This window comes from Mustela erminea, chromosome 3 (genome assembly GCF_009829155.1).
Source record: "Mustela erminea isolate mMusErm1 chromosome 3, mMusErm1.Pri, whole genome shotgun sequence".
NCBI lineage: Eukaryota > Metazoa > Chordata > Mammalia > Carnivora > Mustelidae > Mustela > Mustela erminea.
In genome coordinates, this window is record NC_045616.1 from 139,773,873 (window position 1) to 139,791,508 (window position 17,636).

A 17,636-nucleotide genomic window follows, 5' to 3' on the forward strand; every position below is an offset into this window, starting at 1 on the left:
GTTCAAATTCTTAAATCTTGAGCATCCTATATGTATTCAATAAATGATGACCAAAGGGAATTCTGTAGCCTACTCTTAAGTTCTGACAACTTATCCTGGGAGAGAATATTATGAGCTCATTCACTTATTAGTTTTTTCGCTTGGGAACCAGTTTGTAAGTTTAGGATTTGAACAGTTCCCTTTTCTTTTTCTTTTCTTCCCCTCCCCCTTCCTCCCTTCCTTTAAGCGACCAATGAAACAACCTCAATGAAAAGAAATGTGAATGATCTGAATGGCCAGGCTGGGGAAAATGTTCTCATAGTAAGTTAGTGCATGAATTGGAGGACTCTTCTAGAGCTCTAACTCCTAAGCCTTTATGCTATGGTTTCATTTGTGCAGCATGTCTAAAATACTTTCTGCTACTCTAATATCTTAATAATGTGGTGTAAGGCAAGAGTATTAGACTCAGATATATCAAAAAAGCTGGACTTTGGCCCCAGCTTTGGCACTTGCACGTAGTGACAGTGGTCTCTTAACCCCTCTGGGACTGTTTTCTCACACCCGAAAGGATTTAGTCCTGCTCAAATGGAGGACTTGTGTGGTCATCCAAGGAACACTTTTTTGCAAGAGCGCTTCATAAATCGTAGCACCTGGTAAAAGTGTAAGAAAACATTACCATTGCTCTTTATCTCATTACAAATTTTCCGGAGTACCTTTGCTTGCCAGGGAGTAATTTCTTTTGTGTCATATTTTCTATTCTGTCTTTCCCCATCCTGCACCCTCCCCTCCCTTTCCTTAGAAATTACCTGATGGTTTGCCATTGTAGTAAAGTTCCAACTCTGGCACTATCATTCTAAAACTCTAGTAAGTTGATATCTAGACTGTCGAAAGGGAGAGAAAATGGACTAGAATACTGCCATTCGAGTTTGACCAAGTCACTTAATTTTCTTGATTGTGCTTTAAAAGCATTTTCCTTTAAGAGGCAGGTGAGTCCGTGATCACCAAGATCAGAGCTTTTGCACAAGGTAAATAGCTCCTCCCTTTTTATTCTTTTTACATAATAACCGTAGTTGGGAAGATGGATAGAATACTCAAGATATAAATTGTCTTGAGGTGCCTAGGTGGCTCAGTCAGCTCAGCATCTGCCTTCTGCTCAGGTCGTGATCTCAGGGTCCTGGGATGGAGCCCCGCATCGGGCTCCTTGCTCAGCCGGAGTCTGCTTCTCCCATTGCATGTTGTTCCCCTTGCCTTGCTCTCTCCCTCTCACTCTGACAAATAAGTAAATAAAATCTTAAAATAAAATGTTAAAAAAAGATATAAATTATCTCATTACAGAGAATTTTTTTCTTCCTTTTTATTGTATCTGTATGAGAAGGTAGATGCTAGCCAAACCTAGTGTAGCAATAATAATTTACAATATATGTAAATTAGACCATCATACTTTACATCTTAAACTTACATAGTGATATATGTCAATTATTTCTCAATAAAAGTGGGTGAAAACAGCTACAATAGAATAAGAAGGTAATTTTTTATAGTCCATTCTGCCTTGCTTGATTTCTAAAGGGGAAGTTTGCTTTCCAGGGGGTAGTTACCCTTACTGGGGGTGGAGGAGGGCAGGAGAAGAAGCTCTAGACTGTAGATTAAGTAAGGAAATGGGCCAGAGTCTTATGCTTTACAATTCGTGGAAAGAAAACAATAAAGCATGCTAAAATTTTGCTTAACTGTACGTTAAAGCAGAATTTTTTGGCATCTTCTCTTCCCAGGTTCTCTTCTGAATTGTACTTGTATATAAATGATAGAAAGAGTTAAGATGAGATTATTTTCCAGAAATGATTATTTTCCCCCGAGAACTCAAAATATGTTGATTGAGAGACTATATAGTTGATAAAGAAAAGAATTAGTCATTATATAGAATTTTTCTCTCCCTGTATCATCACATTTTTCTCCATAGTTGATTTTTTTTGTGTGTGTGAATCATGGCAATCAACGTTTTCAGGTCTTAAATGCTTTCTTTTTTACCACACACTCGAATTGTCTACACAATGTAACTTCCTAGGAATTTTAAGAAAAATGTGCTTTCTATTGGCCAGCTCTTACTTTCCCCATTTTGCTTCAAACTTCCTTAAACTGACACCCTAAATGTTGTCTGGTTTTCATTTGTAAAAGTCTTAAAAGAATGAACTTTTACAATATGATATTATTTCCTGTATGTTTTCTTTTTATCTTTCTTATTTATGCACATACAACTGTATTGTCTTCAGTTTCTCTGGTTTGCACTAAGGTAGCTCGAGCTTTTTCCTATTGTACCATAAAATACTTGTGTCATCTTGATGTGAAATTTCCAGAGGTAGCTTCCATGGAAAGACATAATAAATTTGGTTTATATGTTTACTACCTAATATATCCTTGAACTTTAAAGACTTTAGATGTTCACTTGTCAACCCAATGACACAAAGCACTATCAGCGATATCCATATCAAACTATGCGCACCAATAAACTGGGAAACACTTCTAGACTACATGGCAGGTTTTTATCTCTTTAGTCATTGCAGCTTAATTCAAGTAATATTTGGCTGTTTCCAAGGTGCATATCTGTGCCAAGCACTTTTAAGGATACATAGATGAATAAAACATGTACTCTAGGGTCCTGCAGAGTTTACAAAGATATGAGTATGTGAAAAGATTCAAATTCAATATCTAAAGTACTAATTGAAAAAGGAGCCCTGGGACCCAATATAAAACGCTGTTCAATATGAAAGGTCAAAGTTGAACTTTAAACAAAGAATTAATTATTTCACTCTTAAAAAGGTGAAGCATTCAGGGTAAGAAATTAAGTCAGGAATGATTTTTCCCTCAGCAAAACTTTGGTTCAATAATATAAGGAGATTATGATATTAATTCCAACCTAACAACTTAATTATGATTACTCCAACTTAAAACATGAGTATACCCTAAGTGCAATAGTAATTTTTGCATTGTTGGATGCATTCAAGTTTATATTGAGAAAAATGATGAGACCTAATTAGACCCTTAACATTTCATAGCCATTTAAATAATATTAATTCCAAATTGTGGTGTAAAGTGATGACTTTTTTAAAAAAAAGATTTTATTTATTTATTTGACAGACAGAGATCACAAGTAGGCAGAGAGGCAGGCAGAGAGAGAGGAAGGGAAGCAGGCTCCCCACTAAGCAGAGAGCCCGATGTGGGGCTCGATCCCAGGACCCTGAGATCATGACCTGAGCTAAAGGCAGAGGCTTTAACCCACTGAGCCACCCAGACGCCCCAGGTGATGATGTTTTAAAATGAGATAATAAATAGCCTTAATAGAAGGATCTACAAAATTTACCAGGGTCATCAAACAGCGTGAAGAGTAGTGCACATTTTATTTTTAGTTTGGTTGGGATAATAAGGAAGACCATATTTTTATATATGCGTAGTTCTCTGAATTGCCGTTATGAGTCACATCTGCAGCTGCCTTAGCTGCTTGGCCCCGTCTTCTGGCCCATCATACTTGATTTCACGGAAGGAGTCTGAACATTAGGGGAACAATCCCCAGGGCACCTTTGGTTCTTCCTTCCCTTCGCTGTTCCCGTTCTTTGAGGGCACACCTGATTGCAGGGGGCCTTCCCTTCTTAGACGGTCTTCCCTTTGTGAGTGTGATATGCCAGACCCTGTTCTCAGTTCTTTCTGTGTATTAATTTATTAAATCCTCACCTCAGTAACTTTCTTACTCCCTCATGTAGCAGCAGAAGAAATGGGGTGCAGGGAGGTTAAATAACTTGCCCAGTATTACGCAGGTGGTCACAGTGTAGCTGGGGCGCAGACACATGCAGCCTCCTCGGCTATAAACTTAACACTCTCCAGTGCATAATTGTCGAATGAATGAAAAGCATTTTCTCTCCAGATCTATTCAAAAATGTCTTAGCTGAGATAATGTCTTCAACTGCCTTCTTAACTCCAATCTCAGTGTCCTCTAGTCACCATTAAATCCCACATTCACACTGATATTTCAAGCTTTTTGTTATGCCCCATTACTGCCTTCGGGTCTTCTGAAACATACCAATTCACCTCAAATATTTATTCATATAGTTCACACATCTATACATTTTAATCTTTTAAGATGCCTCTCTTTTCTTGTGTGTGTGTGTATGTATTCTCCGTGAATGGAAAACTGGAAGAAACCGTAACTATTTTCTTGGAGAAATATTGTGGCATGCTGCTTTTCTCTATTCCAGGTCACGTAATTTCAAATTTGATTCCTCACCTTGACCTTTGAGAATATCTATCTCTTCTACTTATTTATGAAAAGAGCAATAAGAAAAAAATCTCTTTGTCTTAGGGGAGTTCTGTACTTTCTTTCAATCTCTTCTCTAATTCCAGATGGAAAGATAGGTTTGCGAAGAATACCGATATATTTAGCATGCTCATGAGGATTCTAGTACATGGTCATTGTAATAATTGACAACATAAAAGCTTATAGGAAGATGGAATTTGCTACCAGCAGCCTACATCTACACAACAGAAGATGCCTTCTTTCGATTCCGGTGACACATTAACATCTAAACATAGTGTCAGATTTGATGAAGGTTATAAAAGGGAGAACTACCAAAAAAAACTTGTTTATTTTTGATAAAAGAGGGTAGAGCATAAGGAAGACATCCTTTCATTTTGATGGGAGAGATAAGGCCTTCTTAAGTTTAAACTTATAATTCTGGTGACAATATATTCTTGGCTTCTCATATTTAAATTACTGTCATTCAAATCAATGGAGATTAAAAAAAATCAGTGGTTTAAGTATCTTTTGACTGTTGATTACCAATAAGTTAGGGATATTTATCTGATTTTTGGAATAAAGTTTATTTGATAATTAAGGATTATTCGATTAATTAAGGATGATGATAATCAAGGATTTTGATATGAAAAGAAATGTTCATTGGAATGTTGGCATTTTGCATATTTATATTGCCATCTCCTATGGTGGACCCATAATACGACAAAAATCGAAAACATTCTGGTGCAAACCAAGCATCTGTATTGTTTAATAATAGTACAAACAAGTTAAGGTAATCAGTAAATAAATACTTAGCAATGTCTGTAGTAGAGATGGGCGGGGATTTTTATAATGAACATGCAGAGTGTTTATAACTTTCCAACAACCTCTAGAACTGTTCCGTTTGTGGAGCATGAAGGTAATATAGATCAGTGTGAACAAAAAGGATCTGAATCCTTAACTCTCTTTTATTCACCTTGATCCCTCCATTTTGTTCCACAAATTGCATTACAAGCAGGAAGATATAGGATTCCACAGACATAATGACATGGAAGTTGGAGGATTTGGGATTGGGACCTTCTTTTTCTTTGCCTTTCTAAATTTTACTCTGCTTTTGTGACCGGGCAATCGAACAGTTGCCTTTGGGTTTATGACCAAGGTCAGACCTTCTAACGGTTCTGCTCTCCACGTGAGCAACTGTGCAGAGAGGGAACGTTGAAGACTGAGGGAATTGCTGTCACACGGGACATCTTCTTAGCATCAAATAGCAAACTGAAGCCTTTGCCATTAAGAAAGGGAAATCAGTTGGCGGCAGTGGAAACATAATGAGGATTACTGCCAATATTGGCAGTCGGGAAGTTACTTTTTAAAACTTTTTTTTTTTTTAAGGTACATTCAACCAGCCAGTGCATGGTCTCTTAAATATACTAACCAATTGAAATATAAAAATGTTAAATGACTGAGCATTAAATTTAAATGATGAAGAAGAAAGATGTGCCCAAGGCGCTTGTCCTGACTCAGGGAGAAAAGATTATTGCAGGGCATTGAACCAGAATAGAAGTTTAGAGGTTATCAAGGGAAATAAAAAGCAAAGACACATTTTCATCATGATGACCAAAAAGACTGCTAATTGCATATCTAATTTTAAAATGCGCACATGTAACTATTTTGAATATCACTGATGTATTCCAGAAAAAGTAAAAGGAATGTTCATAGTGGTAATGCAAACATATTTGGGTAGCTCTTTAATACTAGTCTTAATTTTTTTTTTTTCTATCTCCCCTTGGGTTTTACACAGCAGGTTCCCAGCAGGTATTTGTGGCTTTGAGCCACATGCTATCTCTGAATGCCAAAGCATGTTCTGGAAATGTTTTTTTTTACTCTGTGCCTTGCAATGGCTCTGTGAAGGAGTGGAGATCCCGGGGAAGGAATATAACAGAGCAGTTACAAGGTGAGACAGAAGCTGAGTGCAAAGTCTAGTAGGCTGAGCGCTTAGGAGGAAATATTTGAGTGCTCTGAGCCTTGGTTTACTCATCTGTAAAACGGGGCTATAAATCTTACCTCAGCATTAGTGTTGCTGTGAGGACCCAATGAGATGAAGATATCTGAAGCACTGAGCGGAGTAGGGCTCAGGACATGCTGGCTGTGACGATATTGATGTTTTAATCTGCTGCTGCTGTTTGAAGTGACAGTGATTCAATGACTCTGAAACCCCCTTCAAATTAGCACCGCGAGGTTTCTACTCTTAAACTTACGTTCTTTTCAGAAAAAAAATTGGAATACAAGAAAGCAATATTTTAATAATAGCATCTTTTAAATGGTCTTCCAGAGTGAATATAATATTGCTTCATGTGTACCCAATTCAGATCATGTGATTATAGGAACAAATAATTGTTCATTCCTAATTTTAAAGGTGTGTGTGGCTGACAACTTTCATTTTCATGGGCCGTTAAAACATTACCGGCTGATTATCCTGAGATGAGTGGCTTTGTTGAATTGGGTAGACATTAATTTTAAAGACTCAAGAGGAAGGCGTGTTAGGAAGACCTGTGCGATAGAGCCTCAAATAGAACCCCAGTTTTCATGAGGTTTAAAAAAGCACAGCGTATCTGTTTTTTGGGAAAATTCCACAAGAGAAAATCCTCATCAACTTCCAAAAAGGTAACATCAGAAAATATCTATGAAAATAGACAGTTTGTCACGTTCCTAAAAACAGATCTCCTGGTATGCTACTAAAAATAGAAGTACCTCAAAGGCTTCTAATGGAGATTCGTCTTATGTATCCATTGTGTAGAAGGAGAGCATAGGAAGGAGAGCACTGTAAAGGATAAAATGCAGGAGACAAGGGAAATCAACGTTGCTGTGGGCTGTGGTATGATCATGTGCAAACCTTCTGCCTGAAACTGTGCAAAAAGTTCTGCGGTTTTAAATATATTCATCTTTGTGTTAATGAGTGCCCGTCATCAAAATCTAATCTCCGTCTACCTGTGTTCTTCTTTTCTTATTGAACTTAATCTTAGATTATATATGAATCACCATCAAGGAATTGCTACATTATGCAAAGCTGGCAAAGGGTTTTCTGCAAATGTGAGATGATGACGCTTCCTCCTTACTTTCCTATTAAGTTTACAGAAACCAAAGATAACCGGGATGGATTTCGTGTAATATCAAATACTCTTCCCGTCCCCCCTTGACAAGAACACATGTATCTTTCCATTTCCTGTGCCAGGAATAGCGACACTTCCACTCTCCTGACTGTCCAATCTTGAAATCCCCGACTCTTCGAACTTCTCTGCATCTAATAAATTGGGAAGTCCTGCTAATTCTCCCTCTGCGGTGTGCGCTCACACCTGCTGCTCCTTTAAGAGTGCTTCCAACATTATCACCTCCTGGGGGAAGCTCTGCTCAGCCCCAAGCCCAGCTGGCCCCTCTCCTTCCTGTGTCCAGCAGTACTTCCTGGACGCCCACTTCATCACTGAACATGCCACGATTTGTTCTAATCACTGCCATCGTACGCTGCCAAGGCCGTGATTCTCAAATGCCAGCGCATATTAGAATCATCAATAATCAAAAACCAAGTGAGACAGAATCTCTGGGAAGGTGAGACCAGGGCCAAGGTATTTTTAAAAGCCTCTACTCTTCAGACGTTAATATGCATACAATTCACTGGGGGCTCTCATTGAAATGCAGAGTACGATTCCATAGATCTCAGGGAGGGCCCAAGATTCTGCATTTCCAAGAAGCGCCCTGGTGACACAGGTGCTGCCTATGCTAAATCAGCTAAAAGTTGCCCCAGACGGTCCGGCATTTTAGAAAAACCACCATCTGTATGTGGATCTGTTTCTTAAGCCCACAAGCTCTTACCGAGTACAGGACAACTCTTTCCTTTCCTGTTACCCAGACCCACCACCACCATTTTAAGGTGAGTAGAGGTGCTGAGACTTTTCTCATAAATCAGAATCTGGGTTGTCAATATTTCAGTAGAATCGGCCTTCCCCACTCTTACTCACAGGAAGTGTCTCCTTCCGGCCTCCGCCCGGCTGAGTTCACGTTTCTGCGTTTATCTTACGGCCGCAGGACACAGTGAAATGCTGGGGAGCATTCAGAAGGCTAGAGGCGGGATGTCTTGTTGCCTTGGCTTGTGTTCCATGTTTTAAGCGTTATCTTGTCTCTTCACTTTATCGTTAGCCTAGCCTCAGTGGTCTGTCTTCTGCTCCTCGGTTGCGCTGTGACCCTCCCTCTTTTCTCCTTTGACACCTGACAGCCCTTTTCTCCCGCCCATTCTCACGTTTTCCTCACTCCCCCTTCATCACGGTCAACCCTAGAGACTTCCCACAGATCATGGAAACCAGTGAACACAGATAAAACAGAAACAGATACTTTTATCGTGTAAAGACTTCTTTCTTCCACTTGAAGCGCTACTTGCTCAGGGGCATGACTTTTCTTCTGTTAAAGCTTCTGTGCCTTCCAAGTACAGATCAATCTTTCTCCTTTCAGGCCCCAAGGACAGACTCAAAGTAATTGTTATTTAATTAGGCTAATCGCTTGTTTTATTATTTATTTATTTATTTATTTATTTGACAAAGAGAGATCACAAGTAGACGGAGAGGCAGGCAGAGAGAGAGAGAGAGAGAGAGGGAAGCAGGCCCCCTGCTGAGCGGAGAGCCTGATGCGGGACTCGATTCCAGGACCCTGAGATCATGACCTGAGCCGAAGGCAGTGGCTTAACCCACTGAGCCACCCAGGCGCCCTAATCGCTTGTTTTAAAGTTCTGTTGGTCTTTGTACACCTTTAAGTGCCCACACAGCTACAGTCCAGGGCTTTCCAGAGCGCATACCGAGGCATCCTGGGGAGCCCACCCTGGTACCAGGAAGCATTTTTAAATTTCAAGGGAAATGCAGAAACACTTGGGCTCTGTCAGACTCCTTGTGAATTACTAGTTCAGGGTAGTTCACAGTTTCAACAGTAGGTGGTGCTACACTCCTTTCGATGATGTCCTATGTCTGTAAAGCTGGGTTCCGCATAGTATTTGTGTTAAGTGAGTAGAGTGCAAAATCAATATGGAAAGGAAACGAGGGGCAGTGTCCAATCTTAGAAGTTGTACAGTGCCCAGCAGATGCCCACATTCTGTAAGTAAGGAACTGGGGTTATTTTTTCTATTAATTGCTGTGTATTTTTTTTTTCAAAGAGCTACTTATTTTTTAGAATATAAATACCTATTAAGGTGTTTGGATCTATTTCTTGCGTCCTAAGCGCACTGTGAAAACAATTCTTGAGATAAGAAGGGCTCTGTGAACCAAGAATGTTTTGGAACCTCTGCTGCAGTCTAATCTTGTTTTTTCTCGTCCTGTTCCAAAAATTTCTTAACCTTGTGAATCCACTTCCCAGCATCAGATGTCTGTTTTGTTTCAGAGCTTTTTAAAAGTGGACCAACTTGTTGCCACGTGAACAACAAACTTTTTTTTTTTAACTCAAACTTTTTTGGGTCTATTTTTAATTGTGCTAAAAACACATTACACTCAAATCCTTTCTCATGTTGATAAAACATAACGCCAAAGATTGATTTGGGGACATGCCCTATTATTAACAGAGCAAAAACACCTCTTTACACATCTGTCATAGCCATGTGGGGACCATAACTACTTCAATGATTGCCGTTGCCTTATTTATTTTTTTCCAACAGATACTCCTTTATGTGTCACCCTTTCAAGAAGGTGGGGGTGAGGTAGGGAAATACATCTAGCTGCCAATAAAATATCTACCTCCACCTGGTGGCATGGAAGCTCTGCAAATTGGGAAGGGAGTTTTGCCACCATCCTCTACATTTTTCACCCACTGAGAGATCCCGTAATTTCCTCCTTTTACTTCTGCAATGATACAGAAATCAATACTCTGCTTCAGTGCATTACAGATAGATTATTATTAAGAGCGTATCCAATGGGTATTCTCACCCATATTAAGAACATCTTTATGCACCTACTGTGTGTCAGTCCCTAGTTCTTTCTCACTTTAATGAGGCTGCCACTCCATGAGGTTGGCACTGCTGCCTGCATTTTCTAGATGAAGAAACAAAAGCCTGGGCAGGTTAACAACCTGCCCTGGGCCACACGAATGGCAGGGCATCGATGGGGCCTCAGATCTATCGGCTTGAGTCCACAGCTCGAGAAACTTTTCCTCGTGGCAATATTACCTCTCACAATCATCATGGTAAAACTGATTTTGGTGCAGTTTTATCTATTTCCGCTTCTAGTATCCTGAAATATCCTAGCCTTTCTTTAAGAACTCAAGTAGTTTTGATAACAACTGACATCACAACTTTAGAAGAAAAAGCAGAAAGGAAAAAAAAAAAGGCAGGGGGCTCAATTATTTAGACAAAGCATTTAAAACAATTTAATCTTCTATGACAATAGTGTTATTTGCATTGTAGAAAGTGTTTTAAAGATTGTAAGATGATTATCATTATTTACAACCATTACTCTATGAATATAGTTCCTGCCTGTCAGATTTCACAAGGAAATGGGGTAAAGTATAAAGAAGGGGACTATCTTTCTTCAGCCTTCACACAGCGTGTGGATTTCACATCAAATACAAGGCTAACCCCTTGGGGATCAGTGTTGATGTTCACCCCTTCACAGAATACTTCCTCTCCTACTTTAGACCACATTAATAATTCATTCATTGGAACAATGCCTGGTTACCTCAGCCCAAGCTATGGATGGTTTTCCTTCATTTGGAGTGGTTAATACTTAAAGAGAATATTCACACCTTCTTATTTAGGGATATTTGGTAACAGATTGAAATGTGAACATGCAGCCCTTGGAATCTGCAAAATTCATGCTACCTGATGTAGCCATTTCAAAATCATAGCTGTAATCATAAACAAAGACATCTTATCATTTCCATTATGTTCATTCTCTGTATGAAGGGTATGTGACAATTACTCTTCTTACCAATACTATATTTTGAAACACAGAACCTACAAAGTACAACTCTGTGTCTCTATTTTTTTCCCCATCATTGCAGTATGCAGATCGTCTGCAGCAAGAATGTAACTGATGATAAAATTTCTGAGAAACGCATGAAGACAGTAGAACCGAGCTGTTTCCCTGACTCGGCTCCAGTAATCTCTGAGGGCTATCACAAGTGATGCCTCCTCATTCTACTTTCTAGAGTCAATAAAATGGTCAGATGATATTTGGAAATAGCACCCCTTCATAGCCATTTTTCTCTCTTGTGAACCTTGCCGCAATTAAATCACAAGCTTTTGAATGCCTGGCTCTTGCTCATTTATTTGAGACGAGACAAACCCCACAGCAGCAGCAATAGTACAGCAACCAAATCGGAGGCAGGTGGTGGCTTTTGAGGACAAAGGACTCCATTTGGTCACGGAAAGGATGGCACGGTCGGAGAGCCGTGTTAAGAAGTAGTTAATTTGAACCTGGCCAAAGGACTGACGCTCAAAATGTTTGCTTTCAGAACGAGAAAAAAGGAACCTTCCTTCCCTTACAGCTTAATCGCTCTATTCCTATTTTTAATACATCCTACTTGATAGAATAGCCAGACCACATTTTTCAAGCTAAAGTAAAAATTAAAGGATTTATGATAATCCTATGTGGATGGTTGTGGGCGTTTCTTTCTCAACGGAAGCGTTTCTTTCTTTGTTACATTGCTAACATTTCTCAACTTCTTGCTACAGTCTTCGTCCCGAAACTACTCAAGTGAAAAAAAAAAAAAAGTCTTACCAGAGAAGCAACAATTCTTACTGTACTGGGGAATAGTTCACATCCCCCCTATTTATTAGAAGTAATTTCTTCAGGCTTTAAAACCAGAACGTCAAAGTGCCCAGTGGAATCCTACCTTGCCCACGTACTGATAATCGGATCCCGTATATTCCTCCAGGAGAAAGAACTGATTCCACATCCAACTCCTTTTCGAACGGCTCAGCTCATTTTTGCTGTTTCCAGAGAGCTCCAGGGCCCTTTTCTTTGCCGGGAAACCACTAGTCCTCTTAGATAACGGGCTTGAAAAAGTTGGGTAGGGCTGACCAACCCAAAAGAGTAGCAAGAAGTACCGGTAAGTTCTCATTCTGATGACTCAGTCCGCTCTCTGGGTGGTGGGTACCCTGCTCCGTGAAGTGGCTTTGCTCAGGGCACTGTTTCCAGCATCATTCTTCCTTTCTTCCTTAATGTGCTTCGCTTGGCTCTCAGAAGGTATCTGGAAAGAATAATAACATATCAAACATTTTTAGAGATGCTTAAAATTCAGCGTCAGAGCAAATAAGCTCTGGAAAAAGAGGACAGAAATTTGAATCGCAAAACAACAAAAATAAGTTGGCTATCAATTGTGAAATGAGGAAAACGTTCTTTCAGACACGCTAAGTGGAAGGCATGTGCCGAGTCGGAAGCTGCTGTTTCCCTTCTCCTTTTCTATCACTTAAAAATCCTATTTTTAAGTCATTGCGTTGCTGTAGGTCAACATGCCAGAGTGGATTATTTCACTACTCTTTTTTCCTCTCGAGTAGGTGGGCTGAGATCTGGTTAGAAGAAACGAGTCTGTGTTTCGGATTCCATTTGCATATTTATCCTCATGAACAAGTCGGAGGCAAAGAATATCACACACACTTTCAGTTCGATTGAAAGTGGGTAATGTTGAAGTTTCGCTAGAAGGTACTGAGTACCTGTGATGCGTCAGCCCGTCAAGGCAGAGTCCGTTCAGACTCTTGGCTTCACAGATGTGTTGGGGGAGACAGGTCTGGGTCAAGTTCCATTGGAAAAGACCACACGTTGTTTCTCTTCCCAATGCATGCTAGCATACTGAAGTTTCTGAAGTGAAATTTTGTAACAGTGATGCAAGCCTACATTTAATACAGAGTTTCTCAAACTTGACCCGGAAGCTTTTTCCCCCATCATCTGACCTAATAACACTATAGGATGGGGGAATGAGCAACCTACAGAATTTATATATAACAGAAGACAGGAATGAAATGAGCAATTTTATTTAAATTTCTTTAGGAAATCCTGGGCTTTCATCTCTAAAGTTTACTTGTATCATAAGCAGGCAAGCATACATATAAAAATTGGTCATACAATTTCTGTGTGATTTTCACAGGTGCATCAAATACAGCTCAGTATCACAGCAAATGCAGTTGACTACAGGATCTCCAGAAAAGTCAGCTACTATACTTGTGTGTACTAATTTTCCAGGACAAATATTAATTTTCAAGAACCTAATCTCACATTAAAAAAAAATCCTTGGGCCAGATTGTCTAACAAAGACGTTACCATGTGGTTTACTATTTCATGTAATTAGGGTAACACATACCTCTATCTCCATCCTAGACTTTCCCACATTTCTTGAAAAAAATCCAACAAATTACTTCTTCTTTGTATGGTCCGGTATGGAAAAAAATATTTCCTTAAATAATGAAGTGCTTTGTAATGTAGAACATAATAGTAATTAACTTTAGTATGTTTGCTAAGTAAATGTAGACAAAAGAAACATGTTTTAGGTAATCTGATCCGTTTTTTTTTTTCCTCTATGTCAGAATAATGTGTTCACTTGTCTTCTATTATTCTACCAGGTAAATGTATATATGACCAGAATTTTTATTTTTTAATCCCAGCAATGAGTAATCATAGCCACCAAACACAAGGTCTCAGGAAAGTTTCTTTCTTTCTTTTTTTTTTTTCATGAAAGCTTTCTACTGGACTATCAGTGAAATGTTTCATAGCGTTCAGCATTTTTAAACCTTTATTCTATTACTATGCATCTTCTTGACAGCAGGATGGGGAAGTTGAAAATTCCACAGGTGAGTAAATTAGTACTGTGACAATTAGTCATGCTGGCAAAACTCCAGGCAACCGTAACTTGTCATGAGGTGGCCTTGGTACAGGTGTGGAATCACTGATGATCAATTAGGCCATGACAAGTCCTCTTTTCTCGCGGATGGTATGTAAAGGGGATTGAGGGAGCATATGGAGAAAAGCCCTCTAAAGACATCTATTCATTTTTAGTAGCAGAGATTACACTGAGGTTGATTCAGTGGAAATTACATTTTTCCTAATTTCTCATATTCTCCATTATTTGCACAGACAAGTCCTGCCGTGAAGAATTACATGTCTGCTGCTACCCTCAGTGTGTGCCCCATGGTGCTGGCAGGAAAGAGGATTCAGAGAATGGAGGTGTCAGCTGTTTAAAAGGCAGACTCTTAAAGGCCATTTTAAAGAAAAATCGATCCCTGTGGGTGTTGTGTGGAAACTCTACAAGCTGTTGCCACTTGAATATTAAATATTAGTTCTTTTTAATATCACAGATACCAAAATGTCAAGGATTTCTTTTCTTTCTTTTTCTTTTTTTTTTTTTGCTTAGTTGGTAATGAGCTTCTAAAGGGATGCTAATTTAAGCAGTGTTTCCGAGTATGCTAGAACATCTAGATTTGCTATAACCCAGCTCGTTTTGTATCAACTTGGCAGGGTGTGTCCTTGTTAAAAACTCAATATGCGAAATTACTAAAATTACTATGATCCACTCATATTTAGTGTTAGCTTTCGAGAGGGACAGACTTCTCTGTGAAATTCAAGTTTAAAAACTCCGACGAACTCTGAACTGTTGAATCTATAACTTAGCAGTTCTCATTTAAGACTTTGGAATGGGCAGGACAGCATAGTGGTGAAGGTTATATCAATGCTGGAGCCAGACTGGCTGCGTTTAAATCCAGGCTCTGTCCGTTAGTTGCTTTGAATTTGGGAAAATGCTCGGTCTCATCCGGCCTTAATTTCTTTCTCTGTAAATGAGGATCATGACAGTAACTACCTCATAGGGTGCTGTAAGGATTAAGCCATCATGTGCAAAGCACTTATAATAGCGCCGGCCCCTTAGACAGGTATTAATAAGTATCAGCCGCCATTATTTTTATAACTGTTGTTACTACTGCTGTTACTGTTCTTACGACGTAGTGCATATGGAGAATCCACCTACAGCATCCCGCAAAAGTCTACAAAAGATAGCATAGTTGTCCCTCTTATGCTTGAATACTTTATTTTCCTAGAAGCATTTCTGAGTGAGTCAAATTTTCTTAAAATTAAAAAATAGAAGCACTTTAAAAATCAGAATTATGCCGTTTACTAATCGTTTTCCTCTGCGTAGACTTCAGTTCAGGATTTCACAGTAATAGTGTAAAAACTGGAAAGGTGGGAACTTTATGCCCACGGATGGCATGAAGAATGTGAGCAAAAAGGAAAGTTCAACAGGAGGATGGACTCATTCATAGAATCTGTTTTTCTCCCTTTCCCTTTTGTTAGGTTAAGGTTTTAAAAATCATCTTTACTTTATTTGTGTGAAAAAAAAAATCAGAACTAGCTTTACAGTAGCAATTTTGACCTTGTAAAAATGCATCGGACAAACATGTCTTTATTAACATGTTATGATTATTTTCTTATATAGGGGAAGAGTTTGAAGTTGAAATGAGTGATGTACATGTATTTTACATTTTACTTAACCTAAACAATATGCAATGAAAAAAAATATTCTGAGCATAACCTTAGATATAAAAAAATAGGATCCTTAGGATGTGGGATGGCCACAGGCCACTTTGGGCAAAATAGCACCACTTTGACCAATATGGGAAAGCTGCTGACTTGTGAGCAATCAAAATATAGGGGAACCACATGGCAAGTAGTAATCAGCTATGCTGGCTCATTTCGTAGATGTCAAAAAGTAAACCAGAAGGACAAGGAAGTAGGCATGCATAGATACTGAATTTTAGAACAGCAGGTATTCAATGATAGTCAATCAGGAAAGAATCAGAAAATTAGAGAGTAGGAGGGAAGAAGGCTAAACAAAGTAGATACAGTAACTTTCGCCCCTACCTCCTCATGGCACTAAGAGCAAATCAGTTGGAAATATCAAAAACTGTAAACATCAACCTTGAGCTGCCTAATTGCAGCCTAATAACAGTTTAGCAACAGACTTAAAAGATTACTTAATAGATCACGTCTCTACTTTTTTTTTTTTTTTTCCGGGCATCTAGCTTTTTGGAGGGAATTTCTGTTTCATAGAGGCAATCATTTGTATGCTCTGAAATTTGATATGCAAAAGTTGCTGGTCTAGAAAAATAGTTTGAATCTTTACAGAAGCTCCTTTTTAGTGATGTGTAGAAGGTAATTAAGATGTTTATGGATAGTGGGGCAAGACCCATATAGCGTTGATAATTGCATACTTTGCAACTTTATTTCCCTGGCAGCCACTACGCATATGTACTTCATCTTCACAAGAGTACATAGTCAAGTCCAGCTTTTATTTAATGCATATTTAGGAGGAACCTAGGCCTCATTAATTCATGATCTACCAGTTTAGAATATGTAAGAATGCAGAAGCTGGGCTAAAGTTCTCCTTTGATTAGCAAAACCTTATCCTTTAGATTACTGGAAATTAACAGTGTAAAAATCTTTCTTAGGGATATACAGAATGAGAAAACAAACTACAATGTCTTCGAGTTCCCTGGAGTACTTTGGAATCACCTTTTATTTGCAAATAATTAATATGCTAATTAGGAAACTTCTCTATTGATTGAATTGCTTCTCTAGTGACTTATGTTTGATAACAGTCTGAATGACTCAACTGTGTTATCTGGTTTTGAGATACTGATTTTATTATACTATTTACAGGCAAACAAATAAGTAAATATTAGGCAGACTTAAAAGCAATATAATGACTTTAAAGTTTAGAATTCAGACTTAGCATACATTTGTTCTGGTATTCTTGATTAATTCTAATCAGAGCAATGATACTATAATGCCATCTAGGCTTACAAATTAAACCAAGTGCATTCGTTTTTTGGTATGCAGAGCCTTAACTTGGGCATTCAAAGCACAGTAAGCATTCAATAAAGCAACATTATTAATATACTTTAACCATTTATCATAGTAAGAGAAGGTTTTAAAATCTGGTAGGAAATTGTTTTCTCAAATAAATGGTGTTGCATATAAATGCGGCAGCAAGGTATTTTGCCCAATGTTGCTCACAAAAAACGTTTCTGAAAATACCATCTACACATAAGTCATCCTAACCCATTGGCATACCCCAATAGCAATGCTTTAGAATATGTGTTATAAATCCCTTGTTAAGTTTTGATACATTTTCTCACATGATATCATTAATGGAGTAGAAAACAACTGGTTATTATTTACAACTATTTAACATTTCTCTCAACTCTATTGTATTCCAACTCTAAGCCTGAAATTGCTCTAGTCCCATAGTCTTTGGGTGTGATGTTGATGAAGTTGGTATTTACTTCACTAAAACCTAACAAATTCAAGAAGCAGAACTGTGAAGTCAGGATGAACTAAACAGAGTGAAGCCAAAGGTACACATGCTTTTCTAC

General features: G+C 38.6%; 1 protein-coding gene across 1 annotated transcript in view; it reads right to left on the minus strand.

The window, feature by feature from the left end:
- CDH6 (cadherin 6) overlaps positions 1-17,636 on the minus strand; it is a 125,144-nt gene that overhangs the window by 43,453 nt on the left and 64,055 nt on the right. The window contains exon 2 of the mRNA XM_032337708.1: positions 12,113-12,469. Within this exon, the coding sequence (XP_032193599.1) occupies positions 12,113-12,340 (228 nt within the window). The 5' untranslated portion in view covers positions 12,341-12,469. The remainder of the gene's footprint in view (positions 1-12,112; positions 12,470-17,636) is intronic.